Source organism: Acomys russatus, chromosome 30 (assembly GCF_903995435.1).
Source record: "Acomys russatus chromosome 30, mAcoRus1.1, whole genome shotgun sequence".
NCBI classification, from domain to species: Eukaryota; Metazoa; Chordata; class Mammalia; order Rodentia; family Muridae; genus Acomys; species Acomys russatus.
Window position 1 is genome coordinate 15,039,238 of NC_067166.1, and position 15,858 is coordinate 15,055,095.

At 46.3% G+C, this 15,858-nt stretch overlaps 1 protein-coding gene and 1 long non-coding RNA gene across 2 annotated transcripts in view; one reads left to right on the forward strand and one right to left on the reverse strand.

The window, feature by feature from the left end:
* The window catches only part of LOC127212164 (uncharacterized), a 6,258-nt gene extending 4,064 nt beyond the window's left edge, over nucleotides 1–2,194 (reverse strand). The window contains exons 1-2 of the long non-coding RNA XR_007833529.1: nucleotides 2,114–2,194; nucleotides 465–534 (exon numbers count right to left, since the gene is read on the reverse strand). This is a non-coding gene — a long non-coding RNA (uncharacterized LOC127212164). The remainder of the gene's footprint in view (nucleotides 1–464; nucleotides 535–2,113) is intronic.
* The window catches only part of Arsb (arylsulfatase B), a 139,338-nt gene that overhangs the window by 56,622 nt on the left and 66,858 nt on the right, over nucleotides 1–15,858 (forward strand). The window contains exon 5 of the mRNA XM_051172240.1: nucleotides 13,477–13,720. Coding sequence (XP_051028197.1) covers nucleotides 13,477–13,720 — 244 coding nt within the window. The remainder of the gene's footprint in view (nucleotides 1–13,476; nucleotides 13,721–15,858) is intronic.

Consider the following 15,858-nt stretch of genomic DNA (forward strand, 5'->3'; position numbering starts at 1 on the left):
CTCTGTCTGCTGTAGGACAGCGGGTATAGCTTATCTTTTTAAAGTCACTTGGAAACAAATGGGGTTTTTCCCCACAATAAACCCAAAAGTTACTCTTGTCAGAGGGAGATATTCTGGAAGGAGAAGGTATGAGCATATGTCAGGGATTAAATGATGAAAAGGGGGATAATGTCACCTGGTCTGAGGTAAAGAAACTGACCCAGAAGCCTTTGTGTTGTGGTAGGAGTTGACAGAGAGCCAAGTCTCCATACTTCTGACTCTATGACATTGCACAGCCCGTCTGCTGCCCTTAGGTAGCAGAGTGCCTCTAACTGGTTGGATCTTTGTCAAGAGCTTGATCTGAGGTGGTTTCTTCCTTCTGTCCTTCCTTTTCTTTCTTCCTTTGTCTTTTGGCTTGGTTTAATATAAAGCATTCACAAGTTCTTTCTCACGCAGCTCTCTTCAACTCCCCCAAGCCCTCTCACCTCTGTCAAGTTGCACCAGGAAATTTAAGGTCTAGCCAGAGGCCCCCAAAGAGTTAAGAACTCAACCATCCTGCAGAGCAGAAGAAATTGATGTCAAAAACAGATGTGCTGCTGTGGGCCTTGCTGAATTCATAAGTCAGGATAAAGCCAGTACATTTGCATGCATCCAAAAAAAAAAAAACAAAACTTGGCCAGCATTGTAGAGAAATGAAAAGGTCTCATCTGCAATTCCTCTTCAGGCCTCATTGGCCAGGAGCCCTGGTGAAGGACTCCCAAGAGACAGGTGGCCCTGACACTCCTAGCCATTAAGTCAGAAGGCCCTGTAATCCCGTGTTTTCATTGTTGGTGTTCCGGCCGAGCTGCCTGCACCGAGCCTGCCCGTTTTCATTGGCTTTGGGGATTGTTATTGGAGTGGCTGACAGCTGTCTGCCAGGCTGTCTGAAGCCGCCTTCCTGTGCTCTCTGAGCTGCCCCCACTTCACAGCGCTATTGTTCCTGCTCAGCCTTCTCTTAAAAATCTTTCCCAGCTGTCTGCTGATATGGTAAACCACCCAAATTAGCTCCAGATTGCTCTGTTTATTTTATGTTCGATAAGTGACAGAATACAGTCCCAGCAGCAGGCCAAAGGGAGGGGGTAAGTGGGGGGTTGGGGTGGGAGTCGGGGGACACTAGAGCTTTTTCCAGCAGAAAGGAGAGTTCCAGACAAAACTCTGAAATGACACAAGTGTGATGCACTCGCCAGTCCTGCCATTCATACATGACCCAGAATGGCTGGGCAAGCATAAATTTTGGATCAGAACAGCAGAAAAGAAAAAAATCAGGACCCTAGCACAAAGCCTTACTAGGCAGAAGCCAAAATATCTATTACGAGAAAAAAACACATCGCATCTGTCAGGTTGGTTTATATGCCAGGAACCACACTTTATATTCGTGTCTGTGGAGACCTTGTCCCTCATTTTAGAACTGTTGCTTAGGATTGCAATGCAAGGCCACTCCACTGTGGGCTCAAACCTGGCCTGGGTTCTTTAATCTCCCTGTGTGCTCAGCGTTGGAAAACATTTGCTTCCACGCCTGAATTAAAAGCTAGAAACCCATAGCTTTGAGTTTCCACACAGCTGCAAGCGAAAACTCACAGTGGCCTTGGCCTCCTCTGCTGCTGCAGGCCATCTGCGCAACTGCTTAGCCGTGGTCTCACCCCTGCGGGCCCGGCTTCTAGCAGGGGCTCTCCACGAAGACCTTCCAAATGCATTTGGTTGGTTGGTTGGTTGTTTTTTTTTTTCCCCTAACATAATAGTTGCTCTCCTGGGATGAAGATGTCATGATTCGTAGGAGTAAGCCCAGATATAATATGAGAAATGAACTTCCAAATGCGTGGACTCTGCTAAAGCATGCTAGCAGTGCCAGCAGCCCGCTGAGTTACGAGGGCTCGTCTCTGCTAACTCAAGGCCAGTGAAGACACCATGACTCACCTCTCCATAGCTGGGTCCCTCCTCCCCACCAAAGGCCTGGAAACCCTTTCTACCATGTGCAACGAGGAGGAGGCAGGAGCCTGGAGTCCCTTAGGTGCTGCTTCTCAGTTTCCTTTTCGGAAAATAATCGCACTGCGAAATTTTTAAAAAATGACAGAAGCAACCGGAGAAAAATAATTACCCTGTCAAGGTCTCTTGGCTGCGGTGGAAAACGGCTTTGTCTCCCTGAAGGTGCAACGGCTCGCATCTCTCCTCCTCCTCCCATGTAGCCTTCCTGGCTTTTGACCCTGTGCAGCCAAGCATTTCTGCTGCGCCAGGCTTCTCCTCACAGCTGTGTTCCTGGAGAGCAGGAACCATACAGGGAACCTATGGCTTCTGCTGCCGCCTCGCTCACAGCCGTGCGGCCCAGAAAGCCTTTAGTGGGGCCTTTCCCACCACTGTCTCCTCTTTATTTCTTACCTTACACGGTGTGGCTCGTGCTTTTGCCTTCATTCAGATGCAGGCAGACGCCCACTGTGCCCCTTGCCCTGTTCTAGCTCACACCGAGCTGAGCCGCAGCATCCCTAGGCTCGCCAACATGGCGCGAGCTGGTCCAGCCTTGTCCTTCTCGCTGCGGCAACTGGAACTGACTGGGTGATGCAGGAAGCAGAGGACTAGAGACCTCATAGGGCAGACAGTGAGGAGTGAACTCTGGGTTTTACTAGTTCCCGTGATGGGGTGAGTTCTGTGCGTTTGTTTTCTCCCCCTCTGTGTCTCAGCTCTGGCCCATGAGACAGCCGCGGCCATTGGCAGCACACTCTTGTAGAAATCATGAGGAAACGAGTCATGTTCTGGAAAGCATGGGGAATCTCATTTCTCCTGTCTGCTCTGCTCTGTGCTCTGTGTTCTGTGTTCTGTATGTTCTGTGCTCTGTGTTCTGTATGTTCTGTGCTCTGTGCTCTGTGTTCTGTGCTCTGTGTTCTGTATGTTCTGTGCTCTGTACTCTGTGTTCTGTATGTTCTGTGCTCTGTGCTTTATGCTCTGTGCTCCATGCTCTATGTTCTATGTTCTGTGCTCTATTCTATGTTCTATATTCTGTGCTATGTGTTCTTTGTTCTGTGCTCTGTGCTCTGTGTTCTGTGTTCTATGTTCTGTTCTCTGTGCTCTGTGTTCTGTATGTTCTGTGCTCTGTGCTCCATGTTCTATGTTCTGTGCTCTATTCTATGTTCTATATTCTGTGCTCTGTGTTCTTTGTTCTGTGTTCTATTCTCTGTGTTCTATGTTCTGTGCTCCATGTCCTATGTTCTGTGTTCTATGTTCTGTTCTCTGTGTTCTGTGTTCCATGTTCTATGTTCTGTGCTTTGTGCTCTGTGTTACAGGCTCTGTGTTCAGCAAAAGGGCTGTAACTAAAGACAGTGCTAGTTCCTCCTACCTCGGCCTCTACTGATAGCCAGTAGTTCAGCCCTGGGAGCCCCTCCCTCTTCCCTGACTGGGTGTTGATAGCGCTGGTCTTGTGCAGGCCTAACACAGTGACTGCAGTTGATGTGTTAACGGTTGCAGTAGTTGTGTCTAGTCTAGGGATGGCATTGCATAGCCTTCTTCCCATCCTCTGGTCCATACACACTTCCTGCCTCCTTTTCACAACATTCCCAGAGCCTTGGAGGGGGTGGTAGAAGTGATGCGATTAGAGCCCGTATCCATCACTTATTCTCTGCATCCTGAGCATCCCTGAAGCTCTGCAGTCACCACAGCTCACTGTAGGGAGAGGCCTCTCCAAGTCAGGCTGAAGCCTCTTCTGTAAGGCCAACGGGTTATCACAGCCCTTGTCCACAAGATGACAGCAACAATTTGTTGTTGCCATTGTGTTGTTGTTTTTGTTTTTTTGTTTTTGTTTTTTTTTTCCGAGACAGGGTTTCTATGTGTAGCTCTGGCTGTCCTGGACTCACTTTGTAGACCAGGCTGGCCTCAAACTCACAGAGATCTGCCTGCCTCTGCCTGCCAAGTGCTGGGATTACAGACGTGCGCCACCACGCCCAGCCTGGCAACAGTTTTGACGTGAATGGGCAATGGGAACTACAGCAAAACAAATGAGCAGATTCAGTCAACAAGTGAAATCTTTCTAACTGGAAACTGTGCAACTGAAATTCAGAATATATTGTAGTGGCCCAAGCAAAGATGATAGTGGAAAGAATCAGCAAACTTCAAGATGGGTCCGTGGGAATTGTACGTCTTTAAAGGTAGGGGCTAAAGGGATCCGCATGTCATTAGCTTTCTCAGAGTAAAGAAATATGGATGCAGAAAATATTGCCAATTTAGTGAAAGGTCCATGTATAAATTAACGGATGTCAGAGAAACAGCCACATAACAAATTACAAGAAAACAGAAGACTAATGAAATAAAATGTCTTAAAGGCAGCAATTGTATTTTGTGAAAATGTTAGCCCTGGGGCTGAAGTGTGACTCATTTGGACCTGCACTGCCAAACTCTGGATTTGATCCCCAGCACCACATCAAACAGCCATGGGGGTGCACACCTGCAGTATTGGAACTTAGACAGAGGAGGAAGTTCGGAAGTTCAAGGTCATCCTTGACTTCATACTCCAGGCCAAACTGAGATACATGAAACTTTGTCTCAAAAGTTTTTTTTTTTTAATTTATAATGTATACTTTATGTTTGTATTGTTTTCTGGAAGCAGGGCCTCACACATACCAGGCAAAGGTTCTACCACTGAGCTATGAGCTCAGCCCAACTCTATTGATAACTGATAAAAAGCACAAGAAAATTTGTGTAATGAGTGTATGGGTGAACAGGTGTGGGCCTTCCCTTAGTGTATAAAGAAGGCTTACCACACACATTAGCATGGAGGGATGGCCAACACATTATGCTGAGGAAAAGAAGCCAGGCTAAAATTATACTGCATGATTTTTTTTTTTTTTTTAAGATGAAACATTCTGACAAAAGCAAAACTTTTGTTTGTTTCTTTGTTTTGGTTTTCGAGACAGGGTTTCTCTGTGTAGCCTTGGCTGTCCTGGACTCATTTTGTAGACCAGGCTAGCCTTGAACTCACAGCAATCCACCTGCCTCTGCCTCCCAAGTGCTGGAATTAAAGGCGTGAACCACCACGCCCGGCCCCAAAAGCAAAACTTTAAAGGTGGAAAGGACATCGGTAGTGCCAGGGCCTGGGGTTGGATGTACAACTTGAGCACAGAGGCGTCATACAGTGCAGTCCCCATGGGGTGCTTCATTTCTCCAGGGTGGTGGTGGTTGTGTGGTTGTCAAAATTCATGGAAATGCAATTAGAACAATTGGATTTTTATCATCTGTAATTTTAAAACAAACAAACAACCAAAGCAACTGCTGGCACACCATTTCATGTCTGAGGGAGGTTGACGTATTTTCATGGCAGTGGGAAGTCCAGGAAAGACATGTGTAATCCTTGATCTATTTTGAAGTCATTTCCCACTTGATTCATATTTAAACTTTCAGGAAGCCCAAAATGGAATAACCAGTGAGGCTGTCTCTCTAGCTATGTACAGAGAGCTTTCTGTGACTGAGTTTTGTGTTTCTCGTGCCTGTTTCTCGTGCCTCATGGATGTTTTGTGGGATCAGCTTGCCCCAAAAGACATCACTGAGAAATGGGGTTATCAATGTAAGGGACGGTAAAATTAAGAGCAGCTCTCCAGCTCCAGAACATATCTGCTAGTTTGTGCACATGCATGTACATGCCTGTTTTATTTATAAGAGGCCAAGTCAACGTGATGGCCTGGTAAGTGCACGCGTGAGCAATCTGCCGGGTGTTGAAAGCTCAGGCCCTTGATGGGTAGGATGGTGTTTGGAATGCCTGTCTGGAGGAGCCCATTCATGCATCAGGATCCATCCCTGATGTGTTCTGACCCAGATGAGGGAGAGTGGTGAGCACAGCTGGTTTCCACGAAGCAGGCTGTGTGCACTCCTGTGACAATAGGAAGAGCTTAGCTGCTTGTGAAGTTTCTTCTGGAAGCAACCTCCCATCCCAAGGCCAGCACATCCAGGATGGCTGCTCCACAGCTATGGTCCCCGGCAGCTGTCCAAAACTGCACTCTCCCCTTTCAAAGCTATAGAATCACTCACGGCGCTTCCTCTCACACTACTATGAGTCATAGCAGTTTTTATATATAAGTGTAGTGTGATGAGAACTTGGCTTTAAGAGACCTTTGACCTATCGCAATGCACAAATTATTTCATGTTTTTCCTCTAAGAGTTTCGTGGGGCTCATTTTACTTTTAAGCCTTTCATCTGTCTTTCCTTTATATTTTATTGTATGTGCTGGCTAGTCCTGTGTCAAGTTGACATAAGCTAGGGTCGTTTGGAAAGAGGGAGCCTTAGCTGAGAAAATGACCCCATCATGATGGCCTCTATGAAGGTCTGTATGGCGTTTTCTTGATTAACAATTGGCGTGGGAAGGCCCAGGCCCTTGGGAGGCCAACCTTGGCCAGGTGATCCTGGGCTGTATAAGAAGCTGGCTGAGCAAGCTATAGGGGGAGCATGCCAGCAAGCAGCTCTCCTTCATGGCTCTGTTTCAGTTCCTGCCTCCAGGTTCCTGCCTTGAGTTCCTGTCCTGATTTCCCTCAGTGATGCATTGTGGCCTGGAAGTATATGCCAAATAACCTTTTCCCCAAGTTGTTTTTTGTTAGTGTTGTTTTTAGTTGATTTGTATAAGTGTTTGCCTGCATGTATGTATGTGTAACACACACACACACACACACACACACACACACACAGTACCTGTAGAGGCCAGAACAGACATTGGATCCCCCAGGAACTGTAGTCACAGAGAGATGTGAGCCACCATGTTGATGCTGAGGCTACCCCAGGTCCTCAGGAAGATCAGCAAGCACGCTCCTGACCACAGGGCCATCCCTCCAGCCTCTCAGTCTGTGTTTTATCACAGCAATCAAAACCAAACTAGGACATCATACAATATTGCTTATTGAAGTATAAAGCACATGTCATAAATTAAAAAGAGTGCAGTTTATTAGTGTTTAGTATAAACACAAAGTTGTGCGTTCACTGTCATCATCTAATTCCTGGACATTTTTATCAGCTCTAACAGAAACCCTGTACCCGTCAGCAATTGCTCCCATTCCTGCCCCTCCCAATCCTGCAACCACCACCTACTTTTTCTGTACAGATTTTCCTGTTTGGGACATGTCATTTAAAGAAAACCATACAGTATTTGGTCACTTGGGTGTCTCACTTTTGCTTAGTGTAATGTTTCCAAGGCTCGTCTGTCTTGTAGCATGAAATCTGTATTGTCTTTTATGGTGGCATAAAAGTAACTCTCCTTCACCGTGCCCTGAGCGTCTCACCATCTAAATGATGGAGGCTGCTCGTTCTAACGTTTTGCTCTCATATGTTTCGTATAGTATTCTCCTTGGTGTTGGGAAAACAGGCACAGTGCATGGCTTATCTCCAACACTCAGCTCTGTCTTCTTCCATTCTTCTGTGGAGACAGTCTCCCGCTTCCTGATGCAGATTCTAGCCTGTTCAGAGACCGGACACCACCCATCTCAGTAGAATTGAGAGTGAGACAGTTTTAGGCCCTGTGCTCATCTCTGATAGGCTGGACAGCATGAGCCTGTTGTGACTGCTCAGAGATATTTGTTTTGCTTAGGCAGGTTGTTTGGTCTCGGTTTCGTCCTGGTTTTGTGGCTGTTCACACGCCTTTGCCTCCTGCCTTGTTTACCCACTCTCCTCTCGCTGGGCACAGAGACCAGGCTGCTTCTCACCCTGTCCTTTCCAGTCACCTTCGCTACAGTGGCTCCTGAAGTTGCTTGGGATTTCCGGTGTCGCCAAGGCTCACCCTCACTCCCACCGCACTGGTCAGAGGGCTACTTTTGGCCACATGAAAGTCTAGTATTCTGGGGACTCACAGAGTTTCCTCTTCTTGGCTTTGAAGCAAGTGTCACCTGCAGATCTAAAGGAAATCTTTTTCTTGTCCTCAGGATCTAACATTTTCAGTCAATCTGCTTGATGTCTGGGCTTATTTTGTGTGTCTACCATTGAGCGTTCCCTCCCTCTGTTCTTCAGAGGAGAGTGCTCGCCAGTTCTTACAGTGTTTGCCTGCCTCTCCTGACACTGAGCACCAACCACCAGTGAGATCCTTCAGCATCTGGCAAGGCTTCAGAGAAGTGCTCTGCGGAAACGGCCACTCAATTCTGTTCACTGACCTTTCTAAGTAACCCTAGAGAGATCAGTAAAATGCTGACACTGAGCATTGCTATGGACGTCAGCTCTGTAGATTTGGACACATTTAACTTATTGGAAACATAAAAACAAAAAGCCGATGCTTGCCTGGATGGCATGGCCTAGCTCTCTCTGGTTTAGCACTCTCCGAGGCTCACTGGCCTCAGCCTTTGTTCTCCTCTTCCCCTGTGGGGGTAATACACCCATTATTTTGAACCCACAAGCCTCTTTTCCTGACCGTGAATAGCGTTTTTCAGTGTCTTCTGCTGTCCCAAGCTTGCCGAACCGTCAAGTACATCTGCGGTCATTGGTTTATTGTTTCTTGATGTGGTATATTACTAACAGATAACTAGCTGGCAGTCTACGGGGAACTCCCTGATCTTCAAGAATGGCTTCTAGGTCTGGCAGGGGAATTAAATGATTTCTCAGGAGACGCTACTACTCTTCAGGGCCCCCAAAATGTAGTTTGCCTGGAAATTTGGGGGGGGGATTAAAATTGAGTATTTACTGTGAGATCAAAGTATAAATGAATAGACAAAGATTTTTACCGTTTTTCTTTTCTTTTTCTTTCTTTCTTTTTTTTTTTCTTTTGAGACAGGGTTTCTCTGTGTTAGCCTTGGCTGTCCTGGACTCACTTTGTAGACCAGGCTGGCCTCGAACTCTGTGATCCGCCTGCCTCTGCCTCCTGAGTGCTGGGATTAAAGGCGTGCGCCACCACGCCCCACGCCCAGCTTTCTTTTTTTTTTTTTTAAGACTAGAACACGCACTTGGCACTTTTGCTTAGCGTAGCCCATGTGACCCTTAAGTACCGTTTCTTAGAGGGTCTACAGCAGCATTATGCTTTCCAAGAGCAAGTGGCTTGCCGCCTTTGGCGCTATCTCACGTCTCCATCGGAGGAGCTCCCACATCCGTGGGCGCCCTTGCTTTAAATTGCGGAAAAAGTTATCTGCGGCTGGAGTGTTGTAAATTAGAACCCCTTTCCCGCTTCCCAGTCACATCATGACTTTCAGAAAGAAAAAAAAAAAAGTTTTCAGTCTTTCAACAGACTTTCGTGTCTCTTTTGTCCTTACTGCATTTCGGAGATAAGAATCTCAGCGGCCTCTCTCTATTCCAAGCAGTGACATTCCTACCGCCAATGTGAGAAAGCTGCTTTATTACTTCAGTGCTTACATTCTTCCTTCTGGATCCCACCAGCTCTGGTTTGGGCCTTTCTTCACATCCATCTTCCTTTATCTCAGCTCTCTGGTGGCCAAGTCACTTATTTGGTGAATGGCTGCCAAATTGCCCACCTTCCCAGAATCCCTCTGGAGCCGCTCAGCAGGATCCTCCCATGCTGACTGCTATCAAAATGAAAAAGGCTGAGAAGTGTGTGCTGGAAGCCTAGGATCACAGCACTTATGTCCCTTGAGGAAAGAAACCACCTTAAAACCCCTACAGCTGCTCTGATGAACATCTGGATAAATACTCAGTTTCTGATGCTTCATTTGAATCTCAGGCCGTCAGGACTAAACCACAGTTAACTGATGAACTTTATTTAAACCCATGGAAATGAAAAGAGGTCATCCTGACTTTTCCCTAATAAAAAAAACCCATCATAATTCATTGCAGTGCTCTGCTCCCAAGAAGTTGCTCACAGTGTAGCTTGTAATCCAGCAGGGCTCTAAGCACAGCCCCTTGGAATGTAGCTCCAACACCTAAATTTAGACCGTCTCTAATGTCTGGTTAGTGCTCCAGTGCCAGACACCGCATCAAGATGGGTTTTGTTATCTTCACTTCCCAGCCTCAGAGATTGAGTATTGTGTCTGAATCCCACAGTCCTGTCCTTGAATGTGTTTTAGTGACATTAGCGATGTGTCAGTACCGGTGGTGGAAATAGGTGACAACAGTCATATAAGACAACTAGCTGGATCTTTGCTCAGACCTAAGCCAACATTCAGTTCCTGATTTCTGAAGAATGTAATTTAGTGGGCTGAGGGCACAGCTCAGTTACAGAGCATTTGCCTCACATATAAAAGACTCTCAGTTCCACCCCCTGCACTATGAAAAAAAAAAAAAAAAAAAGATAGATAGATAATTAGTATTAAACTAAAAAAGACCTTGACCTTGATGTCAAGAACCTATATAATTGAATAAGGCTTTTCCTCCGTCTTCTCCATGTGTCTGGCTGTCTACTTTGTAATGGTCATGTGACCACCCTTCTGGTTTGGCAGATCCCTAGCTGGTAGTTGTGATCTGCCTGGCATGGACACAGAACCGACCTGGGTACTCTGCAGAAGTGGCAGGTGCTGTTCACCACCGAGCCATCTCTCCATCTGTCTGATCTCATCCCCTTCCACAGGCCAGGTTAATGCTTACAAAGGAAGAAAGGATCTTGTCTCTTTCTCACTTACACCATGAAAAGCATTCGTGAGCCTCGTACATAGGCTGCTATGTTTAGAGCTAGGGTGGCCCTGGCACATGGCGGAATTCGAAAGTGTTTTTTTTAAAGGGGTCGTCTGGAGAGCCTCTTCCAGGCCAGTGTTTTCCAACGTGCTCTTCAACAGCCCCCTTAAACCTCAGCATGGCTGACCAGGTACCAGGTGGGACAAGCAATCCTTGGAGTTGTAGGTTTGATACCTGCTTATATCCTCACTGGGGCCCCATGCTTTGCTTGTTAGCCATCTATGTATTAAAGTAGCACCGTCTTTCTCTAAGATCAAGGTCAGGCAATGGCTGGACAGGGACTCAGAGAGCTGTGTGGTGTCCAGACAGTGGTTCCACTTGCTATTTGGAGTGGATGGCCTTTCCTTAATTTTCTTGTTCTGTTTCCGTTATCTGGTCCTCTGTGTGGTCTTACAAACAACAAGGCTTCCTTCTTTGCCGCCCCCCCCCCCCCCGCCCTCGAGAAGAAGAGGTATAGGGAAGAAAAATCTAGAAAGAGCCGATAAAGTACCACAGAAATGATGGAGATACACGTATGGCCTGGGAGAGATTTGGGGTACTAAGTAACAGGCTCACCAAAGATCTGACGTTTAACCTTAGGCCTTAGACTCCAGCAGAAGTGAAGGAGGATGTGTTTATTTGAGGAGACCAGTTTATACAAAGACGTTGGCCTGAGAGGTCATGGCGTATCCTAACGGTGGAAGAGCTTAATTGTATGTGTTGAAGTATAGGTGCCCATAGGCATGGGTGCCCGCGAAGCAGGTTGAGGCACGTGGGTAAAGGATTTTATCAGTAGGGCTGAAGTCTGAACTGACCTGTAATGGGAAATCAACTGGAAATGTGGATGTGGCCTGATGAGTTTGGGGCTTTACAAACACATGTCGGCTGGCAACTGGATGAAACCTGCTTACCCCAGGAGCCCAGGTGAGGGATATGCCTCCCCAAAGGCGATGAACTGGAGAGCCGGTTTGTATGTATTTATCCGTGGCCCAGGTTGAATGCATGTGCAATCCAGGTGACAGGTTTGAATGTGCAGCCTTTTGAGCCGGTTTGATGGTTACTTTCTCAGAATCTTTTAGCAGGAGAGCATCGAATTTCCCTAGACCTCTAGATGATGCTAAGACACACGCTGATTCTCCACTTTGCGTTTAGTAATATAGAAAATGAATCCAAAGGAATCAGCTACCAACCAGCAGTACATCTCTGGGGCAAAGGCTTCCCCGTTGGAGAATGACATCTACCCATCACACCCACAAGGGTAGAGAGAAGCCTGGGCTGTGGTGAGAAGTTGAGGAAGGATTCTTTGCTTTTCAGGTCTGCAGCAGGAGGTCTTGGGGGAAGCCTGGACCAAAGCATCCTTAGAACAAGAGGCAGAGATTCAGGCTGATGGTTCAGGGTAACTTCACACAGCAAAGCCACAAGATGATAGTGTTAGGAATTAGTGTTGTCATACTTCCATTTTAATTTTTATCAGCTGGATACAGATGAGGTGTCAATTTCGTCGACTTAAATGGTTTTCCTCCAATCTTTGGCTAACTAATGCTTTTCTATGATTTCTGACAGTTATTTTTATTCGATAATGTATAATAAAGTGAGATTTACAGTCTACAACTGACGGCATTTGTTTTATTTTGACAGTTCTTTTCTAGACAGCAAAGGTTTTATAATTAGGTTTTGTGTCTGCCAAAATGTTGCTGGGAAAAAAAAAAAAAGAACATTTCTCTGGAAAAAAAAGTTTCATAGTTTCCAAAGCCGGAGCAGTCTTGTTTTGATTTAGAAGCATAAGTCAGTTGGGAAATGAAACCAAACTCTCTCTTGAAAATGAATGATTAACTAGAGAAAATCAACTCTGGCCATGCAGAGAATTAGGAGGGAGAATTAGAAGTATGGTTGAAATACGGTATTTCCATAGTACTTGTAAAAATCTTTATCTGGATCAACATGGGAAACGCCTGCAAGAGCACACCCATTCTTGCTATGTAGAGGTGCCACCCACAGGGGGCGCTGAACTTCTCTCTTGCAGCACATCTGCAGTTGGCTTCATAGCTAAAGAAGCAGGTGGAAATCACAGGTGTGTCAATTGGCAATTCTTTCCTCTTAGAGCAGTCTTGAAAAACTGACAGAGGAAGCCACGTTGCCATCCGGTGCTAGGAAAGCTTATCATTGCTAATGGCAGAAACAGCGCAGTGAGCTAATCACAAAAACACTCCCCGTCACCGCCTTGGCCCCTTGCCGCATGGCATGTGGAGACGCACTTGGGCCCTGCAGTAGCAGCAGTGGCCAGATTCGCTTTACAGCCCAGAGTCTTTTCCTCTCTGACTCACTCCTTCAGACTAGGATCGGGTTCCAGACACAGCTGCCTTGTCCCCACCACCTCTGATCTCCACCAATACATCCAGCATTTTCCGTTGCGCACAAATACGTGGAATGGATAGACGCATTAACTAGTATTCCAAAGAGCTGTGTCTGCTCAGAAGAGAGACACCGACATTATCTATGGCGCTATAACGCCCGTGTTTACAGCAGTGTAGACAGCAGAGGAGAATCAGGATGTGTGCTACCTGAGCCATCAAAAAAAAATTTTTTTTTTGAGCGTATAATATGATTACATCACCACCACCACCCACCATCCCTGTTTCCTTCTCTCCCTCCAAAACCCTTCCATATACCCCTCCTTGCTCTCTTTCTAATCCACAGCCTCCTTTTCCATTATGATATACATATATGTAAACATACGTATATATTCCTAAATATGTAAATACAAGCTGATCGGCCTGTATCGTGTTACTTTGAGCTTGCTCTCATCATGTGGCATATATGTTTCCCTCCACCCATTAAGTCTTGCTGTTAGGGCTTGACGCAGGTGACTCCATTTTGATATCTGTCACCCACTCATGCCAAGGCTTATCTGTGTTTCAGACAACGGTGGGCAGACTAGGTCTGGAGGCAACAACTGGCCACTCCGGGGAAGGAAAGGGACCCTGTGGGAAGGAGGCGTCCGTGGCACAGGATTTGTGACAAGCCCCTTGCTGAAGCAGAAAGGCGTGAAGAGCCAGGAACTGATGCACATCTCCGATTGGCTCCCAACCCTGGTGAACCTGGCTGGGGGAAGCACCAATGGGACCAAGCCTCTGGACGGCTTCGACATATGGAAAACAATCAGGTACCTGCATGCCCAGCCCCATTCCTTGCCAGGACAAAAACTCCAACAACTTAACACAATGGATGGAGAACAGCCACTTCCTTTTGAAAGCTGACAGTCCAGCTAAGAGAATTTAAAAAAAAGAAAGAAAGAAAGAAATGGCATTCCTTTCAAGTATTGTCATTACATATTTTAGAGTCCCACATTTGAAGATTTTGGTTCTGTGTGTTATACGAAGGATGAGATTGTCCTGTAGGCTTTTACAACTGAGATTTCTTTTTCTTAGTGTGGGATACGGTATTGCTGGCTTCCTGCAAGGTTAGATCACATTTCCTGTTGCATGCTAGAAAATGGAGTGGAGGGGCGGGCTAGAGACACAGTGTGGTTGCTAGAACTAAGATTGGTCCTACATATGAGTATTTTGTGAGTACCTATGATGTGATGCTCTGTCCTAGGCTCTGGGAAATTGGGAAGAAATAACTCAGGCAAAACCCTGAGATGCTTGTGACATGGCAGGGATGGGGAGAAATGCATTAAACCAACAAGTACATAAAGAAGCAAGATCACTTTGGGTGGATATAAGTGTGCAGAAAGCAAATAGTGTGATCTGACAGGGAGGCGCCACCATGCAGGAGCAGGTCCTGGCCCTGGTTCACACCCGCCATGTGGAACTGTGAGCTGCAAGGAAGGGAGGCGCCTGCCCTACAGGCTGGAAGATGCTTCATTTGCATATGGGAAGGAAACCTTGAGCCTCGCTGGAATCTGCACCCAGCTAGTGTCAGCGCATGCTTTATACATGTGTGTCTGTGGCTTAGTACCTGGATCCAGTTCATACACACAATTGCACACATTGGAAGTACTATTTTTACTGACACAACAGATGGCCAGTGCTGTGCTTTTAAACCTCTTTGGGATGCTGAGCTCTGTTTGGGGGTGCTGGTCCTCCTTGTGGACTTCCCCCTTACTTATCTTTCTTCATGGCTTATGGTTTTCCCAGTTCAAAATAGGGAAGTTTCGGGTTTCTATTCATAGGAAATCTATTATGGAGGACTTAGGAGCCATGATGTACATGGTTCTATAAAAGGTTGTGTGTGTGTCTGTGAGTACTGGGCGGTCAGGGATTCTGACAGACTCCAGTATTAGCGTTGTGAGAAGATGGGTAACGGGCATAGATATAAAAATCTTACTATGATTTTTATAACTTCTTTAAATTTGAAAAATATTTTAATGTGAATGTCTGGCAATGTTTGGCCTGCATTTTCACAAGACTAACCCCTGAATGGAATCAGATCATGGCAGTCTTCCTTAGAGGAGTGTTGACCCTTCTAAGTCACCTGTCTCCAGTGCTCCTAGCTGGCCTCTGGCCCAGCGCACTCCCTGGTGACGCCCACCTTGTTCCTAGTTGGTGATCCATGCGCACACAGTGATGGTCCCAGCTCTGCACGTTCTCTAACGGAGCCAATCTCTAACTGTTGGGCGTACTGGTTACTTCTTCTTTTTTAACATTCTCATTTTTATGTAATCATTTTAATGTTTAAAAATAAGGAGCAGCTGGGATATCTCAGTAGGTAAAGGTGCTTGTTGCAAGCCTGACAGCCTGAGTTTGATCCCCAAGGTCCATAGTGTAGCAGGAGAACCAGCTCCCATAAGCTGCCCTCATCAAACCTGCGCATGCATGCACGTACACACACACACACACACGTACACACACATGTGTGCATGTACATAGATAGCACACATACACATGCGTGCGCACACACATGTACACACATGTGTGCATGTACACAGACAGTACACACACACATGTACACACACACATACACCCCGTCACGTGCACCCTCCTAGCCTCCTCCACACTAAGTAGATAAATTAAATACACATAATTCATTTTTTAAAGTCAGGGTTTAGATTATTTCATGTAGAGAATGTTTCATGGCCATTAATGTGTGAACCTTGAAGTTTAAAGTCCCGTGAGTTTTGGAAAGATGGAAGATCTACTCAGCCGAGCCCTCCCACTTCCTGAGACAGCATCCCATCCAGGAGGGAAAGCTAGCAGAGGTCTCGGCTCTCCAAACCCACGCAAAGGCTCATTCTACCAACTCTATGACTTTAGCCATCAAACAACACATTTTTGTGCTATCTGTATTAAATGCCATAAA